Raw genomic sequence first — 12,710 nt, 5'->3', positions numbered from 1 at the left:
AATATAAAAAATCAAATTGTTTTCTGTGTACTATTACATACAGTATCACTGACATTTACTAAACTTAAAGTATGGAAGAAGCAAAAGAAAAAAAAAATCCAAAACCAGGTATGCAACAGCTTGCCAGGTATTGCAGGATTGAAAAATGTAGAATCAATGGTCCTCAGCAGAGTTATGCATAAATATTTGGGGATCGCATCCAACCTTGATGTGGTTATTTCCAAAAGAGAAAGTATGAGGCAGAACCATATTCAGTATGAGACACAAAATGAAAATAAAACTATTTATTACAGAAGTCTTTGATTTAACTGATTTTTTTTTTTGGATGCTCATTTAAATGCATAAAAATGCTAAATGAAGATCATCCTAATTTAAATTTTCTAATATAAAGCAGACATGATGACATATCTATCACATTTAGAAAGAAACAATACATAATAATTGCCGAAAAATGTTGCAGTCGTCAAACTTTACGGCAACTCATCCTCACACAGCGTACCGTTTGAAATGACAAAACGGGTTCTGGAATATTCTCCACAGTGCCAGTTAGGATACACATCTCTTTTCAACACCGAATGTCAACAGACCAGCCTCAGAACACACTCATACGGGCACCACAGAAATATGGGGACAGCAGACGAAACTATAACCATAACGCCGAGGCGGCTGGTGAACAACATTCCGTCATCTCCGTTTTATAATCCGCCGTAAGGGGAGATATAGGAGCACATGCCACATGATTTCATGCCCAGACAAAGTTGGCAGTTCCCACAGGTCGCACAGATCATTCACATAATAAATCACAATTAAAATGCCAAAGAGCAAAACACTCTTAATAATAATAAAAAATAATAAATACAAAAACAAAGACCATTCTCTTGTGACAATACATTTTTTGTTTCAACTTCTTGGTCTTGTAGTCAAGCTGACATACAGTAATATCTTAACATGGACATAAAATACAGGCTTAATGACCTCCCAGAGACAGTATCTTCACAAACACTGCCATATTTAACTTGTAATCCTTTAAAAATATTGCTAACTTGTAGCTTATGTACTACCTATACGGCATGTTAGAACTTGTTTTTTTTTTTTTTCTTTTTTTTTTAATGAAACAATACAAAATACAAAGTAACAATGGAGACTTACTGGTTGTGCAACATTTGATGTCAAGTCTTGTGCTACATTTGCATTGTGAGAATAACAATAATTCAGGTCACTGTGGTTTGAAACGGATAATGAGATGAACCATTGTTAAATAACCAGCATGTTAATTTTTTTGTAATCCAGTGTAAATATTGTAACTGATTATTTACATTCTATTTTACAGTGTGAATAGCTGCTCTCTTAAAAAATCTAGTTGAGAAAAACACATTTTAGGCATCATGTACATATATCACTGTTGGGCTATATGATCACTTTACTTTTTCAAATAATATTATGCGTGATTTTTGCAACAATTCATGGCCAGTGAGTAGGTCCGAATGTTTTATATTAAAAATACTGGTAAAAATGAAAAATGCTGAAGTGTAGCTATTTGGGCCTGGAATTTGCCTATTGGCTTTAAAATACATTCCAGAATCTACGGGAAGGTTAAAAATTTTGTTAGTTGGATCCTTTAACTACAGACTAAGGGGCTAGATGTTTTCAGTGCTGAAACGAACCCAGGATTAAACAAAACTGAGTGGCCTTACAGACATGATGCAAATGTAAAAGTGTCTCTCACACATGATGGGACTAGAGGTCGAGTGCAGGTTTGCTTTTTGTTGTTGTTCGCATTTCGTTTAATTTCTCATAGCTTGAGCGTGAAGCGGAGCTCCGTGTCCAGGGCTGAAGAAGCCTGCTGAGGAGGTGTGGATGGGAGCTGACTCAGCAGGTCCAGGCCGGCGCAAGGGCTCCTGGCCACAGTGCAGGCCCCCTCCGGATTGCCGCGCTCCTCGATGGGGCTGCCACCGAGCCTCGCCATGGCCTGCAACCGCTGCCTCTCCTGCGCCTGCTTGGCCCGGTTGGCGATGTAACGCACACGGCTTTGGCTCCGCGAGGAGGAGCGCCGCAGTTGGACTACGTCCCCATCCGCGTCCGCATCTGGTGTTGACAAGAAGTCGCTGGGAGTCAGGGGCTCGACGTCCGTGAGCTGGCGGAGCCGTTCCGCCAGGTCATCCGGACCCGCGCGGGGGGCCCCGCGCTTGTCACGAGTGGGCCTCATCACAAAACTACGACTGATGCTGCGGTACTTGCTGTCAAAGTTGCAAGTGATGTCATCAGATGTCAGGTCGCCCAGGCTCTTGGACTTGGAGCTGTCAGCAGGTGCCGGTAGCGGCGTCTTCTTGACCCGGGTGGACGACTGCTTGAGGCCTTCCATGTACAGCCGGCTCCACGTGTGCCTTCTCTGCGTGATCCTGGCCGGACTGGGCTGCTCTTTGCCCAGTGGTCTGGGTTGCAGCTCATCCTCCATGTCGCCTGCACCATCTGCCCTCAGGTTGGGGTTTGACTTGCTCTTGCTCACCAGCTGCGTGCTGAACTCGATAGCGACGGCAGCGGACTGTGGTCTGTCAGGCTTTCCTGCGGCGAACACCTCCTTGGGCATGTCCAGGTCTGACAGCCCCTTCCTGGCCAGATTGGGCAGTGAGAGATCAATGACGGTGTCGCTGGAGGAGATGCTGGAGGAGGATGACACGCTGTCTCTGTGATCGCCGTGGTCTAGTTTACTCCAAAGCCGGTCATTGATGGTGGCATCAATACATACCTGAGGGACTGGGCGCTCTGCCCTAGCATAACCCTCACTCTTGGTCCTCCTCACAGGAACGTGTCGGCCACCCTTGCAGCTGAACACGGCCTTCAGGTCAGGAGTCTGCCCTACCTTCTTACCAGTCTTGGACACATTATCATCATGGGCTGGATGTCCAACAGGGACTCCCTTGGTCAAACACACATGGTTCGAGAGTACTGACTCATCCATGGATGTGGATGCAACTTCACCGTTGCAGTCAGCAGTGGTCTTACCACAGGCTTCGACTGTGTTGCACAGGACAGGTTCGGTGGGGAGGGACAAAGTTCTGAGCATGAAAAGACGTCTCTTGGGTTCCTCGCTTTCTCGCCCGGTATTCTGAGCCGGGGAAGGTGAAGCAGACGTGGCAGTTGAGGAAGGAGGGGACCCAGGTGTAGAGTGGCGCGGTGAGGCGCTTGCTGGACCAGAGGTGGATATGGAACGATGGGGGATCTTCTCCTCGGATTCTTCAGCAATGGTTTCCAGGGGTGGCAGCGAAGTGACAGATGTCTGCAGTGTGGGGTCGTCTATTGGAGAAAAAAAAAAAACATTGAACAATAAAAACGATATCATGATTAAGAGGTGTGAATCTAGATGCTTTTTTTTTTTTACTACTGATGATCAGCACAAAATTAGAAATCATTTTGTCGACTGAATGGACTGGAACTTAGAACAATCAAAATACAGCAAAGAAACAAATGCATGCTTAATTATCATAATGCATTTCTCAATTTCTGTTGCATTTTGTTTTGACCTCTAACTGCAAATAAAATAGTTGATAATAGAATGCGGCAACATCCATGCTGGGGATCCCGTACACTAACATCAGGACGTGAGAGTGACAGGAAACCACGAGAGGGTGAGTGGAGAAAGCATGCAGTAAGGCGTGTGAGATGGGCAGAAGGAGGAAACTAGGATGGTTCTACTACGGGATGATATTTACCTGGGTTCTGTCATCCCTTCAGTTCTGCACTTGGAGCAGAGAGCGTGCAGGAGGGACAGAGCAGAGAGGAGAGTTTAGCGCAGGGAAGGAGAGGCAGAGAGGAGCACAGGCCAGCAACACACACAAACACACACACAAACAGACACAACGGGCCGGGAGTAACACAAAGCAGCAGGAGAGTTCGGAACAACCCCCTACCCCTCGGCCTTCGGCAAACTCCTCCACCCACTATGTGGACATATGGTGCCGTGACCCGGCGAAAAACACAGGGGCTCCTGCGCTTTGTCAAAATGCATGTAAAACATACAGAAATCAGTGTTACCAGCGAGAGGAGAGAGGAGGCTACTTAGCCCATCTTGATTCGGAACCTCTCATGAACCTCCTGTAAACCTCGTCCATTAATACAGGAAATTCTGTATCCAACAAACGATATCGAAAGAGAGCCGAGCAGTCACAAGATCTGTGATCACATGATAACTAGGTGGAATCCCACAAAATGTCTTTTCACCCCTAAGTTATGGGTCGGGGGCGTCTGCTTAGGAAGCTCCCACACATTATAGAGCTCGAAAGAGACATTTTAATAAACACACAGTGATAATTTCAGCTTCATAAATACAGTCTGATCATGTGCACAACTCCTCTACATACACGTTGCAGACTTGAAGCTTTTAACCGGAGAAAAATGTTTAAAAAATCTTAAAGGGTGACTTTGCTACGACGAACATTTATCTCTTTGATATCTGTGCTTTACGAACAGCGCCACCGTACCGTACATTTTGAAATGCACAGATTTGTCGTGTTTTGAAAATTTTTCGAATTTTGAAAATCTGCAGAGCGAATGTGAACTGTTCTTCCCCACCCAGCCAGTAGTTGGCAGTAAAGAGCACCCAGATGGAGGAGGACTATGGGACCGGATTAGTTCAACTCACTTCAACAGTGTTTAGAGCCTCAGTCTGGTGTCTCTGTGTGCTGGTTATCAATAAGGCAATAAGGAACGCTGCATGTTAATTGAATGTATCTGTTAACAATCAACACCAAATATGAGTTTGTGAAGACAACATATATTTATATTGTCATTTAATTTTAATGTAGCTCAAAGTTAATGGACATATTTAAAAAAATATCTAAAAAACACACAATTAGTTTTCAGTTTTCTTTAGCTGCATGTGAAACTTTTACACAACCTAACCCATAATTAATGCCTGAATTATTAAGCTTTGAGTAAATGCAAGGCAGTGGTAAAAGTAACTTTAACTTTTAAAAAACGATTTGCAAAAAGACTTTCGGTCACAGTTGTACTCTCAACCAGTGCACCTGAGATGAGAACAGGTATTGATTAAGGGACAAGACATAAGTATGTTCAGATTTAATTCCCATGGTGGACTGTCATTGTACTCTGGATTACAGCACCTTCCATATGTTTGCATTCTGCTACAGCAGAGAAGAAAATATACGACCGCAAACAAGACAAAGTCGGCAGGGGAATCGAAATCTGGCGGTGCTGTAAGAGGATCACGAGACATGTTTGGAGTTTGGTGCGGAGTACAGATTTTGTTTCATAACATCTGCTGTATCCTGCAGTCCTAGGATGGGGAAACTTTCCTCCCACGTTCGAGTTCATCTAGACGGAGGAGGGGGATAGCAGACATCTGGTGCACATCAGCCGTATCCTGTGAGAGAAGGTGGGCCTCCATATCACATCACATGAGCGCCTGACAGTTCCAGCCAGTGTATCTGTTATGTAAGCCGGACGTGTGTTGAGCGCCCCGGCGGACACATGGTTGCGCGGGGTGTTGGGCTGATGCAATCCCATGACCCATTCGCTACAAGGCGGGGTCTCCAGGACTGGCCAAGAGCAACGGATGGTGAAACCACTGACCGACACGGCAAGGGGCATCAACAGTGCTGGCACACAGCGGCACAGGCTCTTTCCTCCAAAGAGAGCCACACAGCGAACACGCTCAAGTGGGTCAGACCCACAAACTTCAAACGAAACCAAATGACAAAATCGTCTGTTATGGTTATGAAAACCCTTTGTATTTTTGCTCAAAATGGTGGAAGCCATGACAATTTTGCGAAAATTTTACAAATATCATGTTAAGCCCTTTAATGTCATTCTAAATTTTAAATTAACCATTTAATTTTAACTTCTTATAAGATTTTCTATGAGGTCCTGTTACATCAATAAGAACCTGTGGTGTTGCAGGTGCGACAATTTTCCCATTTTTAAGGTATGAAAAACAAAAGATCAACTCATCTTGTCTTCATCTTTAATCTTAACTTCATGATGAGGCATCTGATGGAATCAAACTTTATTCCAGCCTTTATTTAAACCATTCAAACTACGACAAGTACTTCAACATATGTAACAGGAGTGACAAATCAAATTTCGCTGACACCGAAATTTAATTTCAAATATTTTTTTCTGTTTTTTCATGTATTGCAATTTTTTTTTTGCTTGCAATATGCATTATTTCACATTTTAACAATATTTTAAACTGAGTTGCCATGAAAAGGTAATATGAATTTGATCTATTACTATGAGATTTTGAGTGAAAATTATATAAAAATAATTTATTTTAAAATTAATTTCCATGTTGAGGAATACAAAGTGTCATATATATGCTTTTGTTTTTCATAATGGCTTTGAAGACTAGTAGCTTGTTTAAGGATAAGTAATTGAAACCACCACATATGTCATTTATCGATGGTTCGTGAGACTGAGCCTCGTGCTCTTCCATTTTAGACAGCATGCTTTTTTGGTGGAGAAGTTCAGGTTAAGTATGTCAAGGCACAAAAGCACGCTGTGATTTAGTCCAAAATCCCAGTTTTCCTCCACCACCCTTAACCTGCTGCATAACTTCAAACTGAAGTGTTTCAGTAAACAAGCCTAAGACTCTTAAACCCCAAATATCTGGGAGAAAAAAAAAAAACAATTATACCCATGTGAACCCTTGTTTGTGTGGTATTCCTCGTTCGCCAGTGAAAAACATAAGGTTAAATGTGAAAATGTGAACAATCTTTCCATTGCTGCTGTGTGAAAACCCATAATAAAAAAGTATATTATTTTAAAATGATTTATTAAAAAAAATTCAATATAATATCAATAATTCTGGATTTGCCTTCATTCAGAATATGATTCACAAGCAAAGCTGTAACTGCAATGAGCTTGGATGTTAAGAAAGCACCTAAATCTCGGGAAGCTAAGGCTGGCGAAGCAATAGACAAAGCTACTGTACGTGACGCATTTATGCCTAATACTTACCAGCTACTTCATCTGAAGTGTTCAGAACACATTTATATTTTTGTTGGAAAAAGAAGTGAAAAGAAATGATCAAGTCATGCTTTGTCTTCATGACTGATTTGCCAAATAACAAAAAAAGTCCTGCTTTATTTAAAACATGAAGCACGTAGACAATCTACGGTAATAAGCACGCAATAGTTACGCTTTAGCTACAGCATATTTACAAAATACTTCGACATAATTTGTTTCTAGGATGGTGCGGTTCGCTGGAACGTTCAGGGAATAACTATGGGATCTACTACCAGGTTGGCTCACGTCTCCTGGACCTAATGGTGGACATCGCACCAGGCCAAGCACTGAGGAGCGATCGCTACAACTGTCCATTCAGACGTAGGGGGCGCTACAGACGAAGCGAACACCGGTGAAGGACACGCCTCCAAGGGGTCGGGACAAATCTATCGCAGCTAGGGGAGGAGGGTGCGACATGCGGGGCACCTACTGACCGTGCGGCTCTGCCCTACTTGGAGCTCACCGCTGAAGAACATGGGGGATTTGCTGCGGATCTCCTCCATTTTCTGCACAAAGAGGGCGTTCATCTCACGCTGCAGGGTGCCAATGGCCCGGCGCCGGTCCGGGACACGTGGGGGCAAGACCATGGGGGGCTCAGGGCTGCCCAGGCTGTCGCAGCTGCTGGAGTCGCTGTCAGAAAGGCTGGTACAGCCGGTGGCCACCGGGATGGGTGGGACCATTGAAGCGGGCGGGGCGGCACGCTGGACCGCGGGGCGGGGAGGGGGCTGCCAGCAAACGTTGGTTCTGCTGTTTGCCTCAACGGCACTGGCGGCAGCTGGGGAGGGAAACCGCCTGCGGGGAACGCTGCAGGAGCGGGCGTTCCTGGCTGAGGGGTCAGCGGTGGGTGGGCGGCCATGCTGGGCATCCAGGGTTTGCCTGGCCAGCGCCTGGTGCCTGGGCAGGGGGCGGGGCACAGCGCGGGGCTGGGGCTCGGGAGACGGCGGAGTCACCAGTTCCACCTGCTCTGGTGCAGTTTCGCGTACAGGTTTGGGCTCGGAGGCAGCCCTCTCTCGGCAGATCGGTGCCTCGGGCTTGAATTTCTTCTCCAGGTCAGGGCTCTCCTTGGAGCCCACGACACAGCGGATGCAATTGGAGGCCACGCCCACCCTTCCTGACCCATTAACGGCGACACGCGCAAACACGCCCTGCTTCTCAGTCAGCGGGTCTTGCAGCCGCAGCCTGTTGGCCCGTCGCAGAGGCTCGCTCAGCGTCCCCTTGTGGGACGACGGACCCTTACCTTTGCTGCCCCCAGGGGGCACGTCCCCGTTGGTGCAGTCCCGCGGGCCGGCTGCAGGCGAGTCCCCCTCACGGCCGCACCGGGGACGGGCGGCCTCCTCGGCGTCCCGGTCCTCGCTGGTGCCCTCAGAGCTGTAGTCTTTGGTGTCGATGGAGATCTCTGGGAAGCCCTTCTTGGCCTTGGACTGGCCCTTGGTGGGCGCGCTGGCGGTGCGCCGCAGGAGGTGGGCGCCGAACGTGGACTTACGGCCGAGCTGCGCAGCAGCATGGCTGTCGAGGGAAGCTTGCTTTGGGTTTCTGTGAAACAGCCCTTTTATACCGCTGGCCGGCCTGACCTGTGGGAACACAGGCATCCCATCATCTATATAATCGATAATCCAATAAAACACAAATAATAAAAACAAAACAGGCTGAAGCAAGGAGGACAGCTTACACTGTACACTACTGTAGTACATTTATGGTATATGAAATATGGATCACATCATGCATCACACAGCTGTGAGTAAGGTGGACATACAGTGGAACCTGCATGTGCACAAGAACCCATTATAAATAAATAAATAAATATTATTCTGTTTCTCAGCTAATATTACAGTTAGTCAAAGTATAAATATAAAATTCAAAAGCGGGAATAATAAAAAGTATAACATTATTTTCACTGCATAAGGTGTTTCTCTGGCTGTCACGCGTGGACTTCTTCCGACAAAGCGGCTTTTACTTGTGCATGTGATACACAAATATAAGCACAACTTGGGCATTCCAAGCAGCTCCAGTCCAATATCCACTTATAAACTTCGCAAATAAGCTGTAGAATGATCTTCCGCTCAATATCGGGTGTTCTACCTGTCTCCTGACCTTCTACCACCTTCTGAAGACTCATCTCTTCAATCGCTGTCTTGCAACTTGAATAACGAACTGACGGTACAACTTATTTAAATTTACTGTTTGTACCCAGTGCCTTTGAATTCTTTGCTTATTTGTTGTTTGTTTATCCTCTGTGTTATTCCAATGTCCTCTCTGTCATTATGTTTATGTATGTTTTGTCACTAATTGCAACTGTACTCTATCTATCTATCTATGCTCGTGATCTTTCTCATAGTACTCCAGCATGATCATAACTGTTACTTCTTTGTAACAGCCTGACTGTTCATATTTCTATATATTTAATATGGATACTGTAAATATGAATAATACATAAAAAATACGATACATATAAACATATTTTGCAACCCCACCAGCTATCTCTGGTGTAGTCCTACCTTATTCTGGTCATCTGATTGTTATCCTGTGACCTTGTACACTCTTTTTTGTATAAACCTACCATTGCAGTTGACCTTGGACAAAGGTGTCAGACAAATGATAAAAAAAAAACATTATAAATATAGCCCCTTCCACCCACATTGAAAGGACACAAGTACAAAGATGACTAATTGTGATCAGACAGAGACAAGACTCATTCCAGCCCATGGTTCTCCCTGTGAACACGAGCAACACGAGTGCTGGACCCACAGGTGTGGAAATGGGCAGGGCGGGGGCACCGTGACCGTGGAGTGACGGTTGACAGTCACCTCCGGAGTGATGGATGGATGACAGGACGTTCACTCCTAACAGCCCTCAATGAAATGACACTGGGTGACGCCTCCTGTTGTCAAAGGGCAGGTCTTACTGCACCCTCCAACTTTGCCCTGACTTGGATCGCAATCCTCATTTTATCAGGGTTAACGTTAAAAAAAAGAATTCAGATTGTTGTTCCTCCTGTGTAATTTCCAATTTTTTCCCCCCAAAACAAAAACATAAATATGTTTTGTGGACAGAAAGTTCACAATCACCCAATGTCACTGAAAAAACCACGTACAAGTAGATCCATGTGGATAATTCCTTGATTCATATGTTGTACACAAAGACCACAAAGGGGAAAACATAACAACTCACAATATCAGGAAAACCAAATCAGTATTTAATGTTTTTGGTTCCTCTCAGACCTCAGGTTACACAAGACTACTGGATATTGTGAGCCATTTCTCTCTCGCTTGGAAGGTACGGATAAACACATAACGACAGACTAAAGACGACACTCACCGGGTCGACTAGACAATGGTCACGTGTAAAATCTGAAGAACGTCTGATCGTATCGCCCGCATCCGGGGGGCAAAAAGCGTTCCTACTACGATCAGGTTCTTAACTGAGCAGATTCTCAGCAGTACACCTTTAGAAACATCACCATGGTAAATAACCATGTGTGAACAAAGTGGTCCACCAGGCATTGCAACGATCAAATTTTAAATGACTTAAAAGAAGGAAATCAGAGGAAGTACTGAGTATAGATGCATGTCAAGTCAAGCACATGACCAAGAATCTATTAAATTAAGACGCTTCTAGGTGTCTTTCATCTCCACGACTTCCTGTCCACTGGTGTCTCCTTCCTTCCTCTGTTGCTGAAGGCCTTTGACACTGGATCTACTTTGGCGGATGGGGGATGCCGGCAAGCACAGCCATTCACGGTCATGTCACAACTCATAGTGCGTATGAGTTGGGTTCTCCAATGCTAGTGGCTCATTCCTGGGCGGGGGGAGGGGGCGGAGTCACAAGGGGAGGGGCGTGTTGCGCATGCAGGGTGCTGATTGGTTCTCACTACACCTGTGTTATGAGCGGCACCTTCGTGGCTCCTAACAACTTCCTGTGGCTAAAAGTAGGTTTTTTTGGACAAGGAAGGGGTGCTGCTGAAATCACAAATAGACAGAAGGGGGAGAGAGATCAGAGAGAATGAGGAAGAGGAGTAAGAGAGAAGAGGCAGAAATGTACACACAGCCGTCACTCACGATCCGGCACAGAATGAACATCGAAAAGACGGCCACTGCCAAAGAAATTCTTCCAGACCGAGCGACAGTGGCAAAGGAGTCTCACAGTCTCACATTGAAAAATACACTGCAAAGAGCATGTTTCGGAATCTCGGTGAGGTATTTATACTGTGCTAACTTTGCCCAAGCTTCATGAAAAAGGAAAAGAATTAAATTTATTCAGAATTCCGAAAACAAAAACTGCAATTAAAAAATTCAAAAATTTACATCCTTATTAAAATACTCTTGAAGAGGATTGTAATGACAATTGACTGAAAATCCATACAATTTCAAAATACACTTTAAGGGACTGTTTTAAGTTTTGTCAAATAATTTCGGTGTTAACCTGAAACAAAGTTCAAAGCATTTTGAAAAGTCTGATGAAAAAAGGATATGCAGGACATGCGTACAGAGGCTCCTCAAATTACGAACACAAATAGGACCAGAATTCTGTTTGTAACTTGTTTTGTTCACAACTCCAAAGTTCGTTCGAACACCACCCCTTAATCAATGTATAATAATCCCACTGTGTCTCAATTTATATACAGTTTAAAATGAATAAAAATACTTTATAAGCCTCTTTTCAATGTATTGTATTTACTCGAATATAACTCGCCCTCACGTATGTCTTGCACCCCTAATTTTACTTTATGAAAAAAGAAATTAAAAAGTTTCACATATACCGCGTACATGAAAAAAGTTTAAAACTGTAAGAAATAATAAAAAGATAGTTGATTATGGCACTTTGAGATATTTTGGAATTTGGTTGAAGAGAATCAGCTTTCAACAATCGTCAGCTTCCCTTTCTTGTTGAGTCGAGCAATCTTTTGTTAATAGCGCACCAATCATATGCGTACCAGCCTGTCATTGTTGTCCTTTCAGATCACTTCTCACAATTCATTCGTGAAGCATTGCTTGTAACGTATCTCAAGTCTTATAAATTACTGGTAATTTTTGCTTGAAATATAGAGAAACGTTCAAGTTACAGTTCTGGTTTTAAACCCAATGTTACTGATTTCACAGAAGAACATGGCAATCGAGCAGCAGGGTGTGACTTTACAGTGACTTGAGTTTAATGTGCGATATTGGCATAAACAGAAACTTGCTTTACAAAGCACCAATAAGTCAAGAAAAGCATTTCGGGGACCTAAATGTGGAAAGTTTTCTGCATCGGAGGACGAGTTATCAGAAAACGTGTAGGTTTGCGTAAAGATGGTGGCTGTGTTTCGTACAGAATGTTACATTTCAAAGCAGGCAAGTTAGAAATTATAATGAATATTGAGGATTTAATTATAAACATTAATTGAATTTTTCCTGAAAAACTTTAGTTTCCGAAAAATCCCGCATGTGTCTTGCAAACTGATTTTTTAACTTGAATTTTGGGGAAAAAGTGCAAGTTATATTCGAGTAATTACAGTATAAATTTGAAGTCACATCAAAATAAATTTAAATGACTAATAATAACAATTAAGGTGGTCCTCGACATACGATGGTTCGACTTACGATTTTTCGACTTTACGATGGTGAGCTGGCGATAGACTTTAAGTATAAACCATACTTCAAATTTAGAATTTTGATTTTTTCCCGGGCAAGCAATATATGATGTGCTGCAAT

At 43.8% G+C, this 12,710-nt stretch overlaps 1 protein-coding gene across 5 annotated transcripts in view; it reads right to left on the bottom strand.

The window, feature by feature from the left end:
- Positions 1 to 1,099: 1,099 nt before the first annotated feature.
- plch2a (phospholipase C, eta 2a) overlaps positions 1,100 to 12,710 on the bottom strand; it is a 166,734-nt gene continuing 155,123 nt past the window's right edge. For all 5 annotated transcript variants that reach the window (XM_018736553.2, XM_018736552.2, XM_018736556.2 and 2 more), the window contains 2 exons: positions 8,261 to 8,594; positions 1,100 to 3,294 (listed from right to left, as the gene is read on the bottom strand). In XM_018736553.2, coding sequence (XP_018592069.2) covers positions 1,793 to 3,294; positions 8,261 to 8,594 — 1,836 coding nt within the window. In that variant the 3' untranslated portion in view covers positions 1,100 to 1,792. The remainder of the gene's footprint in view (positions 3,295 to 8,260; positions 8,595 to 12,710) is intronic.

Source organism: Scleropages formosus, chromosome 2 (genome assembly GCF_900964775.1).
Source record: "Scleropages formosus chromosome 2, fSclFor1.1, whole genome shotgun sequence".
NCBI classification, from domain to species: Eukaryota; Metazoa; Chordata; class Actinopteri; order Osteoglossiformes; family Osteoglossidae; genus Scleropages; species Scleropages formosus.
The sequence above is the reverse complement of the archived record's forward strand: the minus strand, read 5'-3'. Positions and strand labels throughout refer to the sequence as shown.